At 39.9% G+C, this 17,190-nt stretch overlaps 2 protein-coding genes across 5 annotated transcripts; both read left to right on the top strand.

Annotated features, from left to right (window-relative positions):
* Positions 1 to 317: 317 nt before the first annotated feature.
* On the top strand, positions 318 to 8,337 carry dusp22a (dual specificity phosphatase 22a). 4 transcript variants are annotated; one of them, XM_085908351.1, is made up of 8 exons: positions 318 to 458; positions 561 to 651; positions 1,828 to 1,861; positions 2,279 to 2,361; positions 3,195 to 3,244; positions 5,926 to 6,000; positions 6,122 to 6,293; positions 7,534 to 8,337. In XM_085908351.1, the coding sequence occupies exons 2-8, from the start codon at positions 631 to 633 to the stop codon at positions 7,723 to 7,725; spliced, it is 627 nt and encodes a 208-aa protein (XP_085764477.1). In that variant the 5' UTR covers positions 318 to 458; positions 561 to 630; the 3' UTR covers positions 7,726 to 8,337. The 4 variants fall into 4 exon arrangements, with proteins under 4 accessions (XP_085764477.1, XP_085764475.1, XP_085764476.1 ...); XM_085908349.1 differs by having other exon boundaries at positions 412 to 458; positions 1,754 to 1,861; XM_085908350.1 differs by having other exon boundaries at positions 429 to 651.
* A 671-nt stretch (positions 8,338 to 9,008) lies between these two features.
* Positions 9,009 to 13,441, top strand: irf8 (interferon regulatory factor 8). Its single transcript, XM_085908061.1, has 9 exons — positions 9,009 to 9,083; positions 9,185 to 9,369; positions 10,584 to 10,767; positions 10,840 to 10,940; positions 11,012 to 11,069; positions 11,314 to 11,361; positions 11,690 to 12,085; positions 12,160 to 12,275; positions 12,360 to 13,441. Exons 2-9 carry the CDS (start codon positions 9,199 to 9,201, stop codon positions 12,549 to 12,551), a joined length of 1,266 nt encoding a protein of 421 aa, XP_085764187.1. The 5' UTR covers positions 9,009 to 9,083; positions 9,185 to 9,198; the 3' UTR covers positions 12,552 to 13,441.
* Positions 13,442 to 17,190: the final 3,749 nt, after the last annotated feature.

Here is a 17,190-nt window from a genome sequence, read left to right as displayed (position 1 = left end):
ACACTATATGGCTTAATGGAGCAGCTCGCGAATAGACCAGAGACCTGAACTCCAGCCTTAACTCTGCTACACTAGTGACATTGTTTTTTTATATTCACTAACACTAGGTACAATAGCACATCGGTTAAGTCTCTGCCAAGTAAATTATTCTTATTTCTTTGCGTCATGAGTTCAAATCCCATTGATGACTTTTCTATTTTTTTTTCAAATATTTTATTTTAGTGTTTGCTATTTTTGCAACCAGTCGGAAATGCAAATGAGACGTTTCGTTCAGCGTTTTTACTGAGAATTTGAACAGTTTTGGAATCAGGGAAGTTCGATGTCGCTGTGACGAATCTGCAGTCGCGAAACACAAAATTGCGCAACTCGCCTTACAATAACAGTCGTAACTCGAGACGGGGAGCAAGATAACATGGGAGCAACTTGACATGTAACACCGGAAGTCGACGTTTCACGTTGTAAGGCTGGAGTGCAACCTTATTTCTCCTTCAGCTTTTGTAATTTATTTGTGTCATTCACCCGTAAATACATGTAATTTAATAATTCGAAATTTTACCCAGTCTTGTATTTTAGAGCCACAATCCGATCGTGCCACTTTCGGATAATCACCATACACAACGACTAGCCGCCATGGGCAATGGAATGAATAAGGTACTAAATTTAAAAGTGTTTTTCATGCTTTACTCTTGCGGGCGAAGTGTTAAATTTGTCTTCCGTTTGGTGTTGACGATTGAGAGATTATATGTTCGAGTGCAAGCTTGACTTGTTAGACATGCTAAGTATTGCAATGTGATGCATTTCTGGTTACATCCGGTAACGTTGCAGAGTGCACAAATACGCGTGACAAGTCACTAAAACTTTTTAACTAAGCGAATGCTATTGGTTTCATTGGTATAAGCAACAAGATAAGCAAAAACACCCTGTGCATGAATCAGATTTGCCTTACATTTCATTCGTACAAGAGCAATTTGATAAGCAATTCCAGTTTAGGTTGCTAGTTTAAATGAAGAAATTAAGTAAATCACTGACATGTTTGGTATATGCCGAATCAGATCAACTTTGTTTTCAGTCAATTTCACTTAGGTTAACATGCTGTGGCCACCATCTGACCTCTGACCCTTGAATGATGACTCAAATGGGGGTCAAATCAATATTAGACATCTGTTTTCGGTGAACCTGCTGATTTTACTTTACCGTATTGGCCTGAATATAAGACGACCCCGATTATAAGACAACAACCTCTTTTTCAAGACTCAAGTTTGAAAAAATACTTTTTGACTCAAGTTTGAAAAAAGACTTTTTGAACACCAAATGATATTTTTATACAGAAAATAATTACAGTACATCTGAAACAAATGATTGTAACAATATATTCGAAAGGAAAAGCACGTTATTTTGCCTCATTCAAATCATGCAAAAACTGTTAATGTTGAAATTGTACATCATTTTACAGGGGATTATAATACATGTATTCGGAGTAAAACTTGGCCTGCAACATGCGGTTTTGACCATTATGTACCTGGAGAGGTAATTATTTTTTGAGGTGGTACTTCTTGTAAAAAGTTTGAGCACCATTCTTTTGGAGTCTGTCCAGTGTCTTTCCCTCGCATCACTTCTTGAGGATGACACTTCAGCGTTTAAGGCCTTGTATGTCCCTGGGGTGGGGGGGATAGTTGCCTTTCCCGTGCTTGGTTCTTAAGCTTTAAGCCTCAAATCCAATCAGGCTGAGCTTGGAACATTTGTTCCTTTTTAGGGTAACCATTTGAAGCCTGACTATCATGCAGAGACTAAGAAGAGTACAACATGTCTGTGACTTGTGCTTCACAGGTTGTTGATGGCCTGTACCTTGGGAATATAAGAGGTAAGAAAGACGTCCATGTCATTTTTTTTTTTGTCCTTTTGCGGGATTTAACTTTATTTCTTTTAAAAAAGTGAAGAATAATATCAACTTTTTGCAATGGTTTCTACTAATGAAGATTTTATTCTGTTTGCACAAGTTATTCTCAATTCATAGACCCAATTTTAAAAGGAAATGTTGTGATGGTGCCATCCATTTATAGGTGCTCTCTGCTGGGAAAAAAAAGCAGCAGATGAAGCAGAGCCTTCATTTCTTCCCTTTTGGGAATATAATTTTGACTCCTTTGTTTGTGAGAGTAAAATTTGTATTTAATTGTTCCTTATGTTTGTGTCTTATTCAATAAGAAGGATTTTCATCGGAATTCAGGTGTTGTGACTCAATCGTGCTGTTAGCACCCACTTCCCCTTGTATTTGATCTAGATGCAGAAAACCGGCAAAGCCTATCACAGAATGGCATCACCCACATCCTCTCTGTGTACAACAATGCCCGGCCCGTATTTGAGGTTAGTGAAATACAAGTATCGCCATCTCCAAAACACTTGCTGAACCAAATACATTCAATACAATACAACTTCCAAAAGTCTGAGGTTTCTTTAACCAGCAGAGGGAAGTGTTGAGCTGTAGTTGGTGCAAGAGTGTACGCGTAGTGCACAACTAATATGTCATTGTATGTCATCATATATTGATATAACATAGCCAATCCATCATTTTACATTTGTAGCAATGTTGACTTTTTGTTGACACAATTAGATGGGTGTCGTTTAACAGTGACGATTATTTTGTTGGCGCGGAACTGTACTGCATATTACTGAAAGCCGTTTGTAATAATTTGGTTATTTCGTAAAAGCAGAATTTCTTGCACAACCTTTTGTATGACGTTCAGGTGGTGGGTGTACCTAAGAAACTAAAACTAATAGACAACCACAATATAGTTCAGACACAGACTTAGTTTGCTTATTTCATCTGCGAAAGTTCATCTTTGACAAATAAATCATTAAAACAGAAGTAGAAGTGACATTTCTGGCCTATATTGTGAGCTTGGGTGTCATCTTGAAGATGTCTTGCAAGGAGGTCTGCAACCTTCGAAAACAACACATTTTCAGCATACCATATGAATAAGATGTCTTCTCAGAAAATGCATTACTTTTATGGTTCCCATTTATTTACGGTAGGTTCTGTCGGGCAAGGTTTGATATGTTGTCATCATAATAATCATACACTTAATCATACTATAACACATATACGCAACAGGCAGTATTTGTTTTACAAAAACCTTTTCTGGGGGTTACAACTGCTCTGAGGCGTAACATTATTTTCTCATGATGATTATCTGCAGGACAAGACTTACCTTTGTATTCACGCAGCCGACGCCTCTAGCCAGAATCTGTGAGTAGAAAACACGCACACACAATCAATTCTTCTTCTGACATTTTTTCTCATATTTAAAAGTACCTTAGGTTTGAATCAAGCAAATTGGTTTTGTTTTATTTATTCTTATTTTATTGTTCAATTTATTTTTATATTTTTTAAAGTTTTGTTTTATTTTTTCCTTACTTAATAACTTGCCTATTGTCAACAAATCATTCTATTAGCTGGCCAAATCTCATTACATAAAAAAGGTACTGCTGTTATTCATCACTGTATATTTTTTGGTGATTGTCTACCAATGTTTCGAACTGAGCTCGATGGTGTCATTCCATTTGTCACTTTATTCATGTCGAAAGCATCATGAGCTGGCCCTCCACCCTTGCAGTAGTCCCATGAGTCACCGTGTTTATATTCATCTCCACGTAGGTTCTGTTAATGCAACTCTCGCTTGACTCATGTTGGACCGAACGCACAGCACAAGCCCCGCCTTCCAGTTTGCTTTGAACTCCAGGCTCAACTAATCGACCCGATTTTGCAGACCTCAGAGCCCAACTGGGTTTATATTCCAATAGCATTTCTAAAGCAGCCTCACCAGTGCCGAGGCTCTGTCCACTGTCATGGCGGACTTTCAAAATGTTTTCCCTCGCTCTTCTATTTCAATTTCTTTAAACGTAATGGAACTTCTGCCTCAGAGCTCGACTGCAAGTCGATAAGAAATGGAGCTTTGTGGCTCGGATGGATGTTGCCGAAGGGCCCGGAGAGCTCTGACCTCCAGTGTCGCAATCGGGCACCTTCCCTCAGGCAGCAGAGGAAGGAAACCTCAGTGACATCTGGCTGTTGCCTTTGACCACCCTTTACGCTTTAATGAGCCCCACTCTGTCACAATCTCCATTCTGCCTAATCTGAGTCGGGAGGCCAACTGCCTCCCCGCCGTGCTCGCCACTGGCGAGGAGGCCCCTCCCATTGCATAAGCTCCAAGCTACTGTTCGTTTAGTGCTTCGTGCAGCTCTAACGTCGATGATGTGGTACGGATGTCAAGTCAACCCTGATTTCAGTTCCTTTTTTTTTTTTTTCTCTCCCTATTAAATTGATATTGACACGAACATGGCTATGTGTCGCCCCTTTATACGGAAAGGAGCCATGTTTGGTAACTTAACTCGCAATGGCCGTGAAAGGGTGACTCTAAGGCAATGGAAGACGGTTCATGAAAAAATTCTTAAAGGGAAAAATTAACCCTGTATCTCGTGACATAAAATGTTATTTTTTTGTTTTGTTAACTTTTAATGAAGTGTGATCATCACGACTCAAGTAACTTCACTTTCGCTATCAGTCACTTCCACGTTTCCTCAATTTGACTGAAATATTGTTGTTGTTTTTTAATTGATTGAGTGGCTCATATCTTTTTATGGCCATTTGGCATGTTAACAGCATTCAATAACAAAGTATATTTTTAAATTCATATCTATCAGTGTGTGCATATATATATTTTTTTTTAAACATGACTTTTGTGGGCACATCGTTTAGCCCCATCGAAGGAAAATTCTAATTTTCTATTATAAACTAAAATTGCAATGTTGTGGTAGTGATTTTTTACTTGCCTTTATAAAGCCATGATTTTCAACCATGCTAATACAAATTTTGATTTCTCAAAAAGGGGTTTTGGGGGGTTGAAAACGTGTGCCAAGCAGGTTTTCTCAAACAATCAAAAGACATTGACACAAAATGCTGTCTATCTCTATTTATTGGAATCATACCATTGTGCTGCATTATGCCTTGCTTGAGATTGAGAAATGTTACATTTTAATTCTGAGAGAATAAACAAAGATGACAATTGATTGTACAGTACAGGAGAATGATCCAGAATGAAGACATTACTTCAATACGACTGCCTTTTGCCATGATATTCCAATTTTGCAGCATCGTGAGAGCGAGCACCTTTTGTTGCTTTTTACCAGATTCAGCTAGTTAAAACGTAAATACTCTTTCACATGGTGAATTTCTGCGTATTTAACAAGATGAGCGGAAGTATCAGTGCTGGGAAGACAGAACAAATGCTGAGGAGACATAATTCTGAAGTGGACTTTGGGTCTCAGGAAGAAGTGTCTATTTTCACCGCCGACTGTTACTTTGTCTGCTGTTGAGTAACCAGCAGCTGGTCCCGGGAGTCTGCCAGGTCAGCCTTCTGCTTCTTGATTATGTGAAACGCTATCAGTGTTTCCCAACCGTCTGCAAGGAGGATTGTCAAACACAACAAATGTCTGCGGGCCTTTTCTTACGTTCATTTCTTTTCTGGATTGTTTGAGACTTAAGACTTGAGTGCTTAAAACATGAATTATTTTTAGAGACCTGCTGTTTTTCCCTCTTCTTCGTCTTCACACTATAGAATCAAAAGAGGGCTCTTTCCTTGTTTGTCGTCGGCGCTCGCAAAGCCTCTGTTGGAGTAGCCGTTCTGCAGCCAAAGTCGTCACATCCATTTAAGAAAATTAGATCGTCCGTTGACTGGAATCCTCATAAACCAGTTCTGCAACACACAAAGTCAGGGCCTCATTCATGTAGTTTCATTTCAAGATGCCATTTCTCAATTCCAATCATGCAATCTATTTTTAGCTGTGCAATACTATATGCTTTGAACTGCACCCCATCGCTTCCTGATTTGATGTGAAACGGTGTGCATCGGTGTGTTTCCATCCATTTCTCAGGTCGCAACATTTTAAAGAATGCATCCGCTTCATCCACGAGTGTCGCCTGAATGGCGGGGCGTGTCTCGTTCACTGGTAAGTCCGCTATCTAATCCGTAACAATCCTAAACATCAGTCCGACCAAATATTATCGGAAGCTTGAAGCAAAGTGTACCTAATATTTTGACTGGCCAGTGTGTACGTTTGTGTCGTTCAGCCTGGCAGGTGTCTCCCGAAGCACGACCATGGTGGTGGCCTACCTGATGACTGTCACCCATTACAGCTGGGAGGAATGTCTCACCGCCGTCAAGGCCGTTCGCTCTTTTGTCGGACCCAATTGCGGTTTCCAGGAGCAGCTGCAGGAGTACCAAACCACGCAAGTCTCAGAGGTACCGTGCAAGCAGCTGGCCAAAGTGACCACTTCTTTTTCTGTATAATACAAAATTTCATAAAAGACAATTAACGGAGTACATGGAAATGGTTCCCTTACAGTAGCAATGACCAATGACTTGAGTTGCATTGAGAACGGGAACCGCGGAGGTGGGGGATGTTGCTGTGATTGCGATAGCTGGGCACTGTTTATCACGTGCTTTGCATCACCGTCAGCATCTTGCATGCAATGATTTTGAGGAATACAGGGGAAATGACTTTACAATGCGAGTCGGGCAAACGAGAGAATCTGCATCGTAACGGCAAATTTCACAGTGTTGTGTACGTATAAGGAACTCCTGAGACCAGTGATTCTGAAAGTGGGTGGTATACAGGCAAGTGGTAATTGAAAGAATCACTTCCAAGGTACAAGTTTCACTTCAGTTATATTTAGCCTTTAAACTCAATGTATTTACATGTCAAAATTTAGAAACGTTTGTTTTATAAAAAAAAAAAAAAAAACTAAACGCAATTCAAGTACAGTGTTAATCCTGTGACTGCATAAAGTTACAGTGGCTTCAATGATCCTAAAAGTTCATTCCAAAGTGATATCCTAACAAATGTATAGTATACTGAAATTACGATAAGTCACCAGACATGTGAATATCGTACTGTATTTGTATTAATCTGTGTTAAACCGCACTCATCATTTGAGATCCTTTTCTAATCGTTTGTCACATAACCAAATTATTAGAAACATCTCTGCATTTGACACATTGTATTTTTTTTTCCCTTTTAGTCACCTGTGTCGTTCATTGTTTCACTGTATGTGATACTTTAGAAAGGTGCAGTAACCGCATTGAAAATAAACTCCACTGGATTTTAGGATACCTGTTAGATAAGACAGATTCTTCCTGCTAACTCCTACTTGTATCAGGATAAATATCATCTGGCGCTACACGTAATAAAAGTTGATGTTCCCGAGGCACGCAATAACCAAGGTTCATGATATAGAAGTTTGAAAGCCTCTGTAAATTACTTGAGCTACGATAAACAACTGACTGGTGCAAATCTTTGTCCCCAGTTGCAATTATACCATTTTTAGTTTCAATACACTGTAATAGAATCATAACAGTTGGACACACTGCTATAGACTAGAATTTGGAAACTGTGTGACCACAGACAGCAATGGAAATACAAAATCTTTATTTGCTGTGTTTTGACTGAGCATTGATTGTATTTATACCGATCTATCCACAGTACCGAGCGTGGCTGGAGTCCAGTTTCCAAGCCAGTCCGTTTAAGGACCAGGAACAGGTGGGCGCCCTGCTGATCCAATACACTGAGCAGCAGGAGAACCAGAAACAAGCCGGAGACCAGCGCTGGATAAAACAGGACGTGGACGCGTGCTCCCTTCCGCCCACTCCGGCTCATCCCGAAGGCAGCAGCTGAAACACAAGGCCCGCCACTAAATCACCCGACAAAATACTTAATTTATGCATCACGCTAACCTTTTTAGCACCGGGTTGATTTTGCTGCGGGCGATGCGTACCTCACCCCTAGTACCTCCTTGTTTCCTTCCCCGAGCCCATCAGTGCTCAGACGCCTTACTCTCAAAGCCTCAGCACCTTAACCATGATGACATCACCCACCCACGCTTCCATGTGAGCCTCCCGACCTGTTGCAATATGCTCAGCAGCCTTAAAAGATTTGTCATTTGCCTCCGACCACATTGGATGTCGACAACCTGCTTTGGTGAACTACTGCTTGACAAATTTTGTGTAAATGAGTCAATTCCAAAAAATGGAGGTAATCCTAAAGGTGGAAAGTGAACGAACGTATGTTGATTGTTGTGTTTCATACAATGCTATGTTGACAGTACAAGGTTCAGTTTTAATGAAGGATCTTGGAAGTACAAACACTACCATCTTCCTGATTTTTAGTGAAGCTCTGATTTATCTTTGTAGTGTTTGTAGATTGTCTTGTGGTTTTCTTGGTACAGGTATTGCACATTACTGGTTTTGTTTTATATAAAAGAAAAATAAACAGATTAAAAAAATGAAACGATTAATTTCTGTACAATAGAATGAATGTGATTGGTTTGACGTTACAAAGTACTTGTTACATATTAATCTAATACTAATGAGAATGTCTATGACGCATTTCTAACCCAAACTGAGTTGTCCCCTCGAATATGAGCTGGACAATCAACCAGCATGTTTACAAAAAAAATCCTGTGGCAGGACAACATGTGGCTGCAGAGCATTCTCTGATCTTCTGACAGTTCCTGGCCAAGAATGTTTGGAGCAAACTCTCCACTCACCTGACCAGGCTCTGTGGAAGCTCAAAATGTGGGACTGGAATTTTCTTGCCACTTGTTCAGTTTAGGGTTCCTAGGATTTTTCTAAAAATGAATGAACGCCATGAAATAATCACACCTTAGTCAAATGTCAAATGACCAAGATTTTCTGACTTGCAATTCAAGACTTTGTGTTCTCAGAGCAGAGTGGGTGAATGACAAAGGAGTGGTCCCACACCAAAAAAATCCCCATGCCACAAGCTTACTTGTGACTGATTGATTTTTAGCGTGGGCAGCAACTTGTGTCAGACCGTTTCTTGTAAATGCCCACACTTTAAAGAACTACATTGTCGTAGTAGGCGGGGCCTACCTGTTGCGTCTTCGGCGGCGCTGATTGGTCATAACACCAGTGACGTCACGCATACTCACTACCATCCAAAACAATAAACCTGACAGAGATGCGTGGAGAGCAATCATTCATTCCCATCTCACAACTCATCAACTTCTCATTGTAAGTGCTTTTACTTTCGCTTTTAGAGCCATGTATAAGTTTTCCTTAAAAAAATTCCTTTGATACTTTGCAATCCTAACATGAGTAACTTCTTGGTGTAGGTGACACAAACACGATGACGAATTCTGGAGGTCGTAGGCTGAAGCAGTGGCTTATTGAGCAGATCCAGAGTGGACAATACTCTGGGCTCATGTGGGAAGATGGAAGCCGAATCATGTTCCGAATTCCGTGGAAACACGCAGGGAAACAGGATTACAACCAAGAAATAGACGCATCTATTTTTAAGGTTGGTACATTCAATTGGAACACTTAATTGCCTCAAAATGGGCCATTTGATATTATTAGGATTATCTTTGTTTAACTATTTGTATTTATATTGTATTTTCTTTTAGGTTCACATTAATGAGAAAAAAAAACATTAATTAATGTTTTTATATGTGCGGATGGTATTAGGGATGGGGGGAGTCTTTTTTTTTTTTTTTACAGGGTGGGGTTTGCAGCCAGGATGATTTGGCTGTACAGTGCCTGTTTAAGATTTTCAAGAGGGCGGTAATGAATAAACTGTATATAATTGCGCTGTTTTCTCTAAAACAATCACAAAATAGGGATTTTGTGCATGAGCTGTGCACATTGATCGTTAAACCTCACTTCCTGTTCTATATACATGGTATTTTTGTTTTCCTAAAAAAATTAAATTAAAATTAAAATACTATTCATGGTATTATTATTATTATTATTATTATTTTTTGGTACTAAAAAGCCTGACTGTACATGGTCGTTTTGTTCCGGTTAGAGTCGAGTATCAAAGGTAAGGGGTGAAAGGTCAGGAGTCGAAGATTATGGATCAAGGCGCATGGATCATATTTGGTCATTAAAAAAAATATATATATATATATACTTTCTATACATGGTCAGCGGTGTTGTACCTGAACACGTTCAATGAACAAAAGTTAATGAACTTGTTCATATTTTAGCCGAACATGAATTCAACGTAGCACAGTTTTCCCCTGTGAGTGTTTTTGTCAATGTGCTCATTCTGGGTCCAATGATGGATACATAGCTTATTTTTGTACCTTTGGTCATTTAATAGAAGAGCATTTAATTGTTCTGCCTGTTACTCTACGCCGTTGGCAAGCACAAATATTTTTTGTAGTAAATAAATGGACAAATAACTGTGCAATACCCGATGACCTCTCTGAGCACACTCGTGCCCTGGCACACTAATTGGCAATCACTGTTTTAAACTTCCTTGGTCAAATACATATTTACCATTACATCAACTCATTTAAGCTTAGTATAAATGTAATTGTTTCTTGAGTTATTGTAGACAGTAAAGTGTCCGCAGGTTTTAATACGAGTGTGAGTTAGGGTTAGGATGGATTGATGGATACATATTCTTACCTGACATAGTAACTAAATTTTAAATATTAAGCGTATTTTATGAATCTTACAAAAATATAAAATTCTAGTATAACAACATATGGCTGGCTGTCTATGCAGGCATGGGCCGTATTTAAAGGCAAATTCAAGGAAGGCGACAAGGCAGAACCTGCAACTTGGAAGACCAGACTGCGCTGTGCGCTCAATAAAAGTCCTGACTTTGAAGAGGTGACAGAAAGATCTCAGCTGGACATCTCGGAGCCTTATAAAGTCTACCGAATCGTACCGGAGGATGAGCAGAAACGTGAGCTTGTGATTCTGATCATGTTGTGTGGTCAGTGCATGAATAATATTTTCTTCCATTGTTGCGCCACAGATGGAAGGAGCTCAGTGATGGCGGTAGCTGCTTCCAACAGCTCTGGCGACATGACCGACATGGACTGCAGCCCTCCTGACATTGAGGGCCTCATCAAAGAGGTAAAGCTTCTTCTTCTCATTCTCCTTGTCTTATACTCCTTTCTTGACACGTTATTGTTCTGTGTGTACAGGAAGAAGGCTGCGGGATCCAGGCCAGTCCAGAATATTGGCCGCAGACTAGTGGCAGTGGTAAGGAAAAAAACTGACAATATACCACAAACTGTATTCATGAGACACGAGAATTGCTGTTGTTTGCGCTCAGTCAAACTCTCCAATGGAAGAATTGACTAACATCCTGTTGAACTTTGCTGACGAGGATGATTAAGTTGTTGTCGTATAAATATTTCTGATGATGAGGCGAAATAATGACACAAGTCTGTGTTGAGAACTGATTGGTGTGTATAGCCTTGAATCTTTTCTTTTTAATTCACAGCCTTTTCACTGCATCACGACCCCTTACCGACTGGCACTCTCAGCTCAGGTAATTAGTTTGTGTCTTATGTCCATGCATAGAATATTTGCGGGAACTTTAAAAACGTTTAAAAAGGTTTATTTTCAAAACTAATGTATACAGAAAAACATAGTTATCAGGGAGGCTGAGTGATCATTTGAGGGTTAATGAAGCTCTGCCTCTGCTCAACTTTGACTTGAATTTTTTTCCCCACTGTGGGACCCATCCGGAAGTTTGGGTTGTTGGTGAAAGTGAAAGCAAATTAACAGAAAATCATCCTATTGCATGTGAATTACTTTCATCGATTTTTATTGGAAGTAAGACGCTAAATACCTTTGATGTACTTTGTGTCCTCCAGCTTTCTCTCAAATGATGATCTTATTCTACTATGGAGGAAAGCTGATGGACAACACACTGGTGAATCACCCCGAGGGCTGTCGCCTCTCCCCGGCCCAGCACCACCCGGGTCGCGGCACCCCCTACAGCTCCGACAGCATGCAGAGCGTTTACTTCCCCCCGGCTGAACTCGTCGAGTTTGAACGGCAACGCCAAGTCACCCACAAGCTGCTGGGCCACTTGGAGCGAGGGCTCCTGCTGCGGGCCAATCAGGAGGGTATTTTCATCAAGAGGTTATGCCAGAGCAGAGTCTTCTGGAGTGGACTGGCCGATGTGGGCTTGCATTATAGCCCCGTGCCTTGTAAGCTGGAGAGGGATTCAGTGGTGAAGATTTTTGATACTGGCAAGTTCCTTCACGGTGAGGCCTCGTTTGTTAGCTCCACAAATAGTTCCAGGAGAAACTCTAACCGGCTGCTCTGTGTCCTCTCGTAGCTCTGCAGCTGTACCAGGAAGGTCAGATTCCAGCTCCCGATCCAACTGTGACTTTGTGTTTCGGAGAGGAGCTTCATGATCTCAGCACTGCCAAGAATAGGCTGATAATTGTGCAGGTAAAGGGGGGGAAAAAAAAGTGTCATGCTTTTCCTTCTAAAGGTTTCTCTAATTTGATGATTTGCCCGCTCCTTCTGTGTCAGATCACGATGGTGAAGTGTCAGCAACTGCTAGAGGCGGTGAATTTACGCCGCTCGCAGCCGTTTTCCACCAACATGGAGCAGTACGACGACATCTCAGCAGAGCAGATGGCCAACATCTATCAGGACTTGTGCAGCTACAGTGGACCTCAGAGGTCCGCCTGCTACAGGGAGAACATGCCCATCACCGCCTGAGGAGGCTGTGCCAGAGCACTCTTTTTTTTTTTTTTTTGGATCATATTCTCAGACCGAGCTTTCTTCTCAATGCCAAGAATGCCTATATTTTTGTATTATATACAAGAAATGTTTGTGAAAACTTAATATGCCAACCCACCTCTTCATTATCCCACAATAGAATGAGAGAAGAACATGTAAACTGGCAGTCACTGACCGTAGAATTTGATACACCTTTTTCAATCGAATGAGACACAAGAGCTCATAACTTTTTTTTCTTTTTTTAACTCAACTTAACTGGAGCACTTAAAAACAACCTTCTGCAAAATAAGCAAATCAAATCAAGCACACATGATAATGAATCATAATAATTATTCTAATAAAAAGAACAATAATAAAATATTCATTTTTTAATTGTAATACTCTAATCTTAACAAACAAATTGGTGTGATCTAAATGCTCCTCTGTTGCTTTAGACCAAACCATAACCATACTTCTAAAGATGATATCGTTCGCATTTCATTGTTGATAAGTCATTCTTTTTCTCTTTCTGTTTGGAGTCTTATTTGGAATTGCATTACATATATATACTACACACATTATTTCTTTATACTAAGATTTAAATGGTTGTTTCTTTAGGTCTTTTCATTTTCTCCACAAATATTTTTCTCACATATACACAAAAAACTACAAACGTGTTCTTTACTCAGTGAAGAAATTTCCAGGTACCTGTCATGCACCGAATGTCAATAGGAAATTTCTTGACTGACCGAATATCTGCTTTTTCTTTTTTTGTCTAATTTTATTACTTTGATTTCGGTATGGATGGCATATTAGAGATAGGTTTTACTATCGTCATGTGCTTGTATCCCATTTTTATGATGACATTTTTTTATTAAAATCATATTTTCAATTAACTACATTCTCTTTTGTATTATTTGATTGTGAAATTTTGAACTTTGATATGCTTGACTTTGATATATATGTATTTCTTTAAAAAAAAAAAAAAGACTACAATAGTATGTCAGTCAATAGGGGGGAAAAAAATCTGCATGTTGTATGTTTCCAATGCTTGATAAGCGGATATGAGGCTTGATTTTTTGTGTGTGTGTGTGTGTGTGTGTGTGTGTGTGTGTGTGTGTGTGCATGCGTGCATGTGTGCCCGTGTCCACATCTGTATTACAGAGGAGTTTGCGTTTAATTCTACTGAACAGGAACACCTTTCGGATGTTGTCACAGGAAGCGAAAAACAAAAACCCCCAAAAACCACCGCCCACCTTGCACATGTGAGACTGCATTCATTCAATGTACACGCAAAGTGCAGTCATTCTGTACTGCAGACACTATTCACCAAAATTACAGCATAAAAACATCCTTTGTGCATGGTAAATATGAATTATTCATATTCTGTACTCATATAGCGTGTTCATACATATACAGTACATATAAATATTGTATTTATGCAATGAATGAATGAAGGAACAGTGTTGTCATTGTGCAACAATTAACGACAGTTATTAAGCATACACGGTGTATGGCGAGCTATTATGAAGTTGTTGTGCATGAACGTACATACTGCAATCTTTATTTTGGGATATATTTCAGGGGGATTTGCAAAACAAAACACATTATTTTACCCCCACCCCCTCAAAAAAAACCACAACAACACACAGATAGGTTCATTATATGCTCCTTATGAGTGGAGATGTTGCAAGGAAATTCCTGGTAAATAATAGCAAAAAGTCAATTATCTAGGCTGGGATCCCCAAAGCATGTTTCAGGAGGGCAGATGGGGGGAGGCTCCTCCATTGGCTATATTGCAGCAGATGAACACATCGGTGACACATCAGTTGCATCACACCAAAAGGTCTTGTTCACAATTTTTTGTCATTGTTTTATATGAAATTAAAAAAAGTGATTAAACTAGGGTTAGGGTTTCAAACTAGGCTTTTAAACTGGGGTTGGAGGTTCAAACTAGGGTTAGGGTTTCAAACTAGAGTTAGGGTTCAAACTAGGGTTTCAAACTAGGGTTTTAAACTAGGGTTAGAGTTTCAACTATGGTTAGGGTTTCAAACTAAGGTTTAAAACCAGGGTCAGGCTTTCAAACTAGGGTTAGTGATTCAAACTAGGGTTTAAAACCAGGGTCAGGCTTTCAACCTAGTGTTAGCGATTCAAACTAGGGTTTAAAACTAGGGATAGCGTTTCAAACTAGGGCTAGGATTTCAAATGGGGTTTCAAACTATGGTTAGCTTTTCAAACTAGGGTTTCAAATTAGGTTTAGGGTTTCAAACTATGGTTAAGGATTCAAACTAGGGTTTAAAATTAGGGTTAGGGTTTCAAACTATGGTTAGGTATTCAAACTAGGGTTTAAAATGAGGGTGAGGGTTTCAAACTTGGGTTTAAAACTAGGGTTAGGGTTTCAAACAAGTGTTATGGTTTTAATCTAGGGTTTCAAATTAGGGTTAGGGTTTCAAACTATGGTTAGGGATTCAAACTAGGGTTTGAAATTAGGGTGAGGGTTTCAAACTATGGTTAGGGATTCAAACTAGGGTTTAAAATTAGGGTTAGGGTTTCAAACTTGGGTTTAAAACTAGGGTTAGGGTTTCAAACAAGGGTTATGGTTTTAAACTAGGGTTTCAAACTAAGGTTAAGCTTTTAAAAGGACTTTAAGTATGGGTAAATTGGCCTACCCTGAGTGTATACTCGTACGTATATCGGTCTGAAAACTAATGGATTCAAAAGTCACTCTGAAGGATTCTAACGTGTTAGAAATGTAGCAATGTGTAACCCAGCCCGATTGTGTTCTTTCAGAATATAATACTTGTTGAATGCGTCTAGCCTCATGCACCTTTCTGTTAACAGCGTCTCTTTTGTGCTCACGTCCAGTGTCTGCAGTGTGGTTGCCGTTGTGTTGCAACAGCTCTTTGTGGCGTCTGAGGCTTCCCACAATTAACCATTAGAGACGAGCGACAAACAGAAGTGATGTTGCCATCCGTGACCATCTGCTCCGCGACATGTCACCGTGCTGGGCTGCAGACTTGAAGGAAAGATAACAGTTTCGGAAAGTAACAATTGAGTAACGACGCAGGACATCCTCTCACCCAAAGTCAGCTGGGGATAGGCTCCCATGCACCCACTAAATCTTAACCCTGATCATAACCCCTTTGAACGCTAACTGTAACTCGAACACCTTACCATATCTTTACCATTGCTGAACGCTAAAAAGACTCTAATAGTAAACTACTCAAAACCCAACGGCAACAAAATCATAAACCTAAAAGTCTTTTCATTTCAATGCAATATGGCGGATGAAAGTTGACAATAAGCCCGACACACATTTCTTCTCAATTTTCTTCTGCAAAGTTCTGACGCAGGACGGGTTTGTGTCACAAGACAATGAAACCGACATGGTCTCATGGGATAAAACTGGTTTAGAATCAGTGTGGCTGAGATGAGAATAGGTGTCCAGAGGGGAAGTGGAAGAGCACACAGGAGACACAGGTGGACCGAGATCCCACAACCTGGGACACAATGACAAAGCCACCCACAATTTTCTTTCTCACACACACGGACACACACACGCATGCACACCCACTCACTCACCCACACACACAAACACTGAGCAAGCTTCATATCCGCTTATCAGTATCGGTTGGAACCTAAATTTGTTCTTCACCTACTGTTTAGTTCCAAAGAGTGACTGCTTTGTGGGATCGAAACTTACGATATGCAATATATGTTTGTCGAGAAATAGAAATGTACGATGGTGCTCATATAAACACACAAATTTAATGCCCAATATTTTACGATTCCATGGTTAAACTGAAATTGTGCAGACATTACATTTGTTAGATTCATTTTCATGTTTAATAGTGCACCTAAAAATACTTGAGTGTTTAAAATTAATTTGTACATGACAATACCTGAGTATGAAAATGATTTTTTCAATTCCAACTGTAATGCTTGACAATTTTAATGCTATTCAGGGTTAGACTGATTTAGAACTGCACGGCATCACACCATGTAAAGTAATCAAAAGTAGTTTTATGTGCGAGCTCTTCATGGGCTCTCACTATCAAGTTTCCAGGGAGAGTCGATTAGCACATACCGACAGAATCGGCTGCAACTGTCAAATCTTGAGGATGGGCCCACTGTAGGCCTGTCCGACGACAGATGGGACTTTGCGTCAGTTATTGCCCAGGATGCTGCAGGCTGACAAGATCCTTGACCGCCTGATCTGATTTGGACAGGAAACACAGGAAGGAGCCCAGGAAGATGATCCGCCACACAACTTCTCCCCAAAAAAGAGGAACAGATATGCAGACATGCGATGGACAACTCCTGGCATTTGTCAACTCATGATAGTGAAAGATAAAACACACATGAATAAATCAAAGAAACCTGTATGACAATGACACAAGAAAAACAAAATAGGTTAAAAGTAAACTAAACTAAAATAAATTCATACATTTTCAAAATGGAAGCTTAGGTTTCCACTGATATATTGCTGAGTTGTAGAAAACTCAAGACTAGTTTCATGTTCGACTGAAACAAAACTGAGAGGTAAGAAAGGAAGAAGAAATTGTAGGGGAACACCCGGCTGGGGTAAATATCTCGGGGGAGCCTGAGCACAGTATTGACATGCATCACAGTTCAGTGC

This window comes from Syngnathus leptorhynchus, chromosome 3, assembly GCF_054491065.1.
Source record: "Syngnathus leptorhynchus isolate UIUO chromosome 3, UIUO_Slep, whole genome shotgun sequence".
NCBI classification, from domain to species: Eukaryota; Metazoa; Chordata; class Actinopteri; order Syngnathiformes; family Syngnathidae; genus Syngnathus; species Syngnathus leptorhynchus.
The sequence above is the reverse complement of the archived record's forward strand: the minus strand, read 5'-3'. Positions and strand labels throughout refer to the sequence as shown.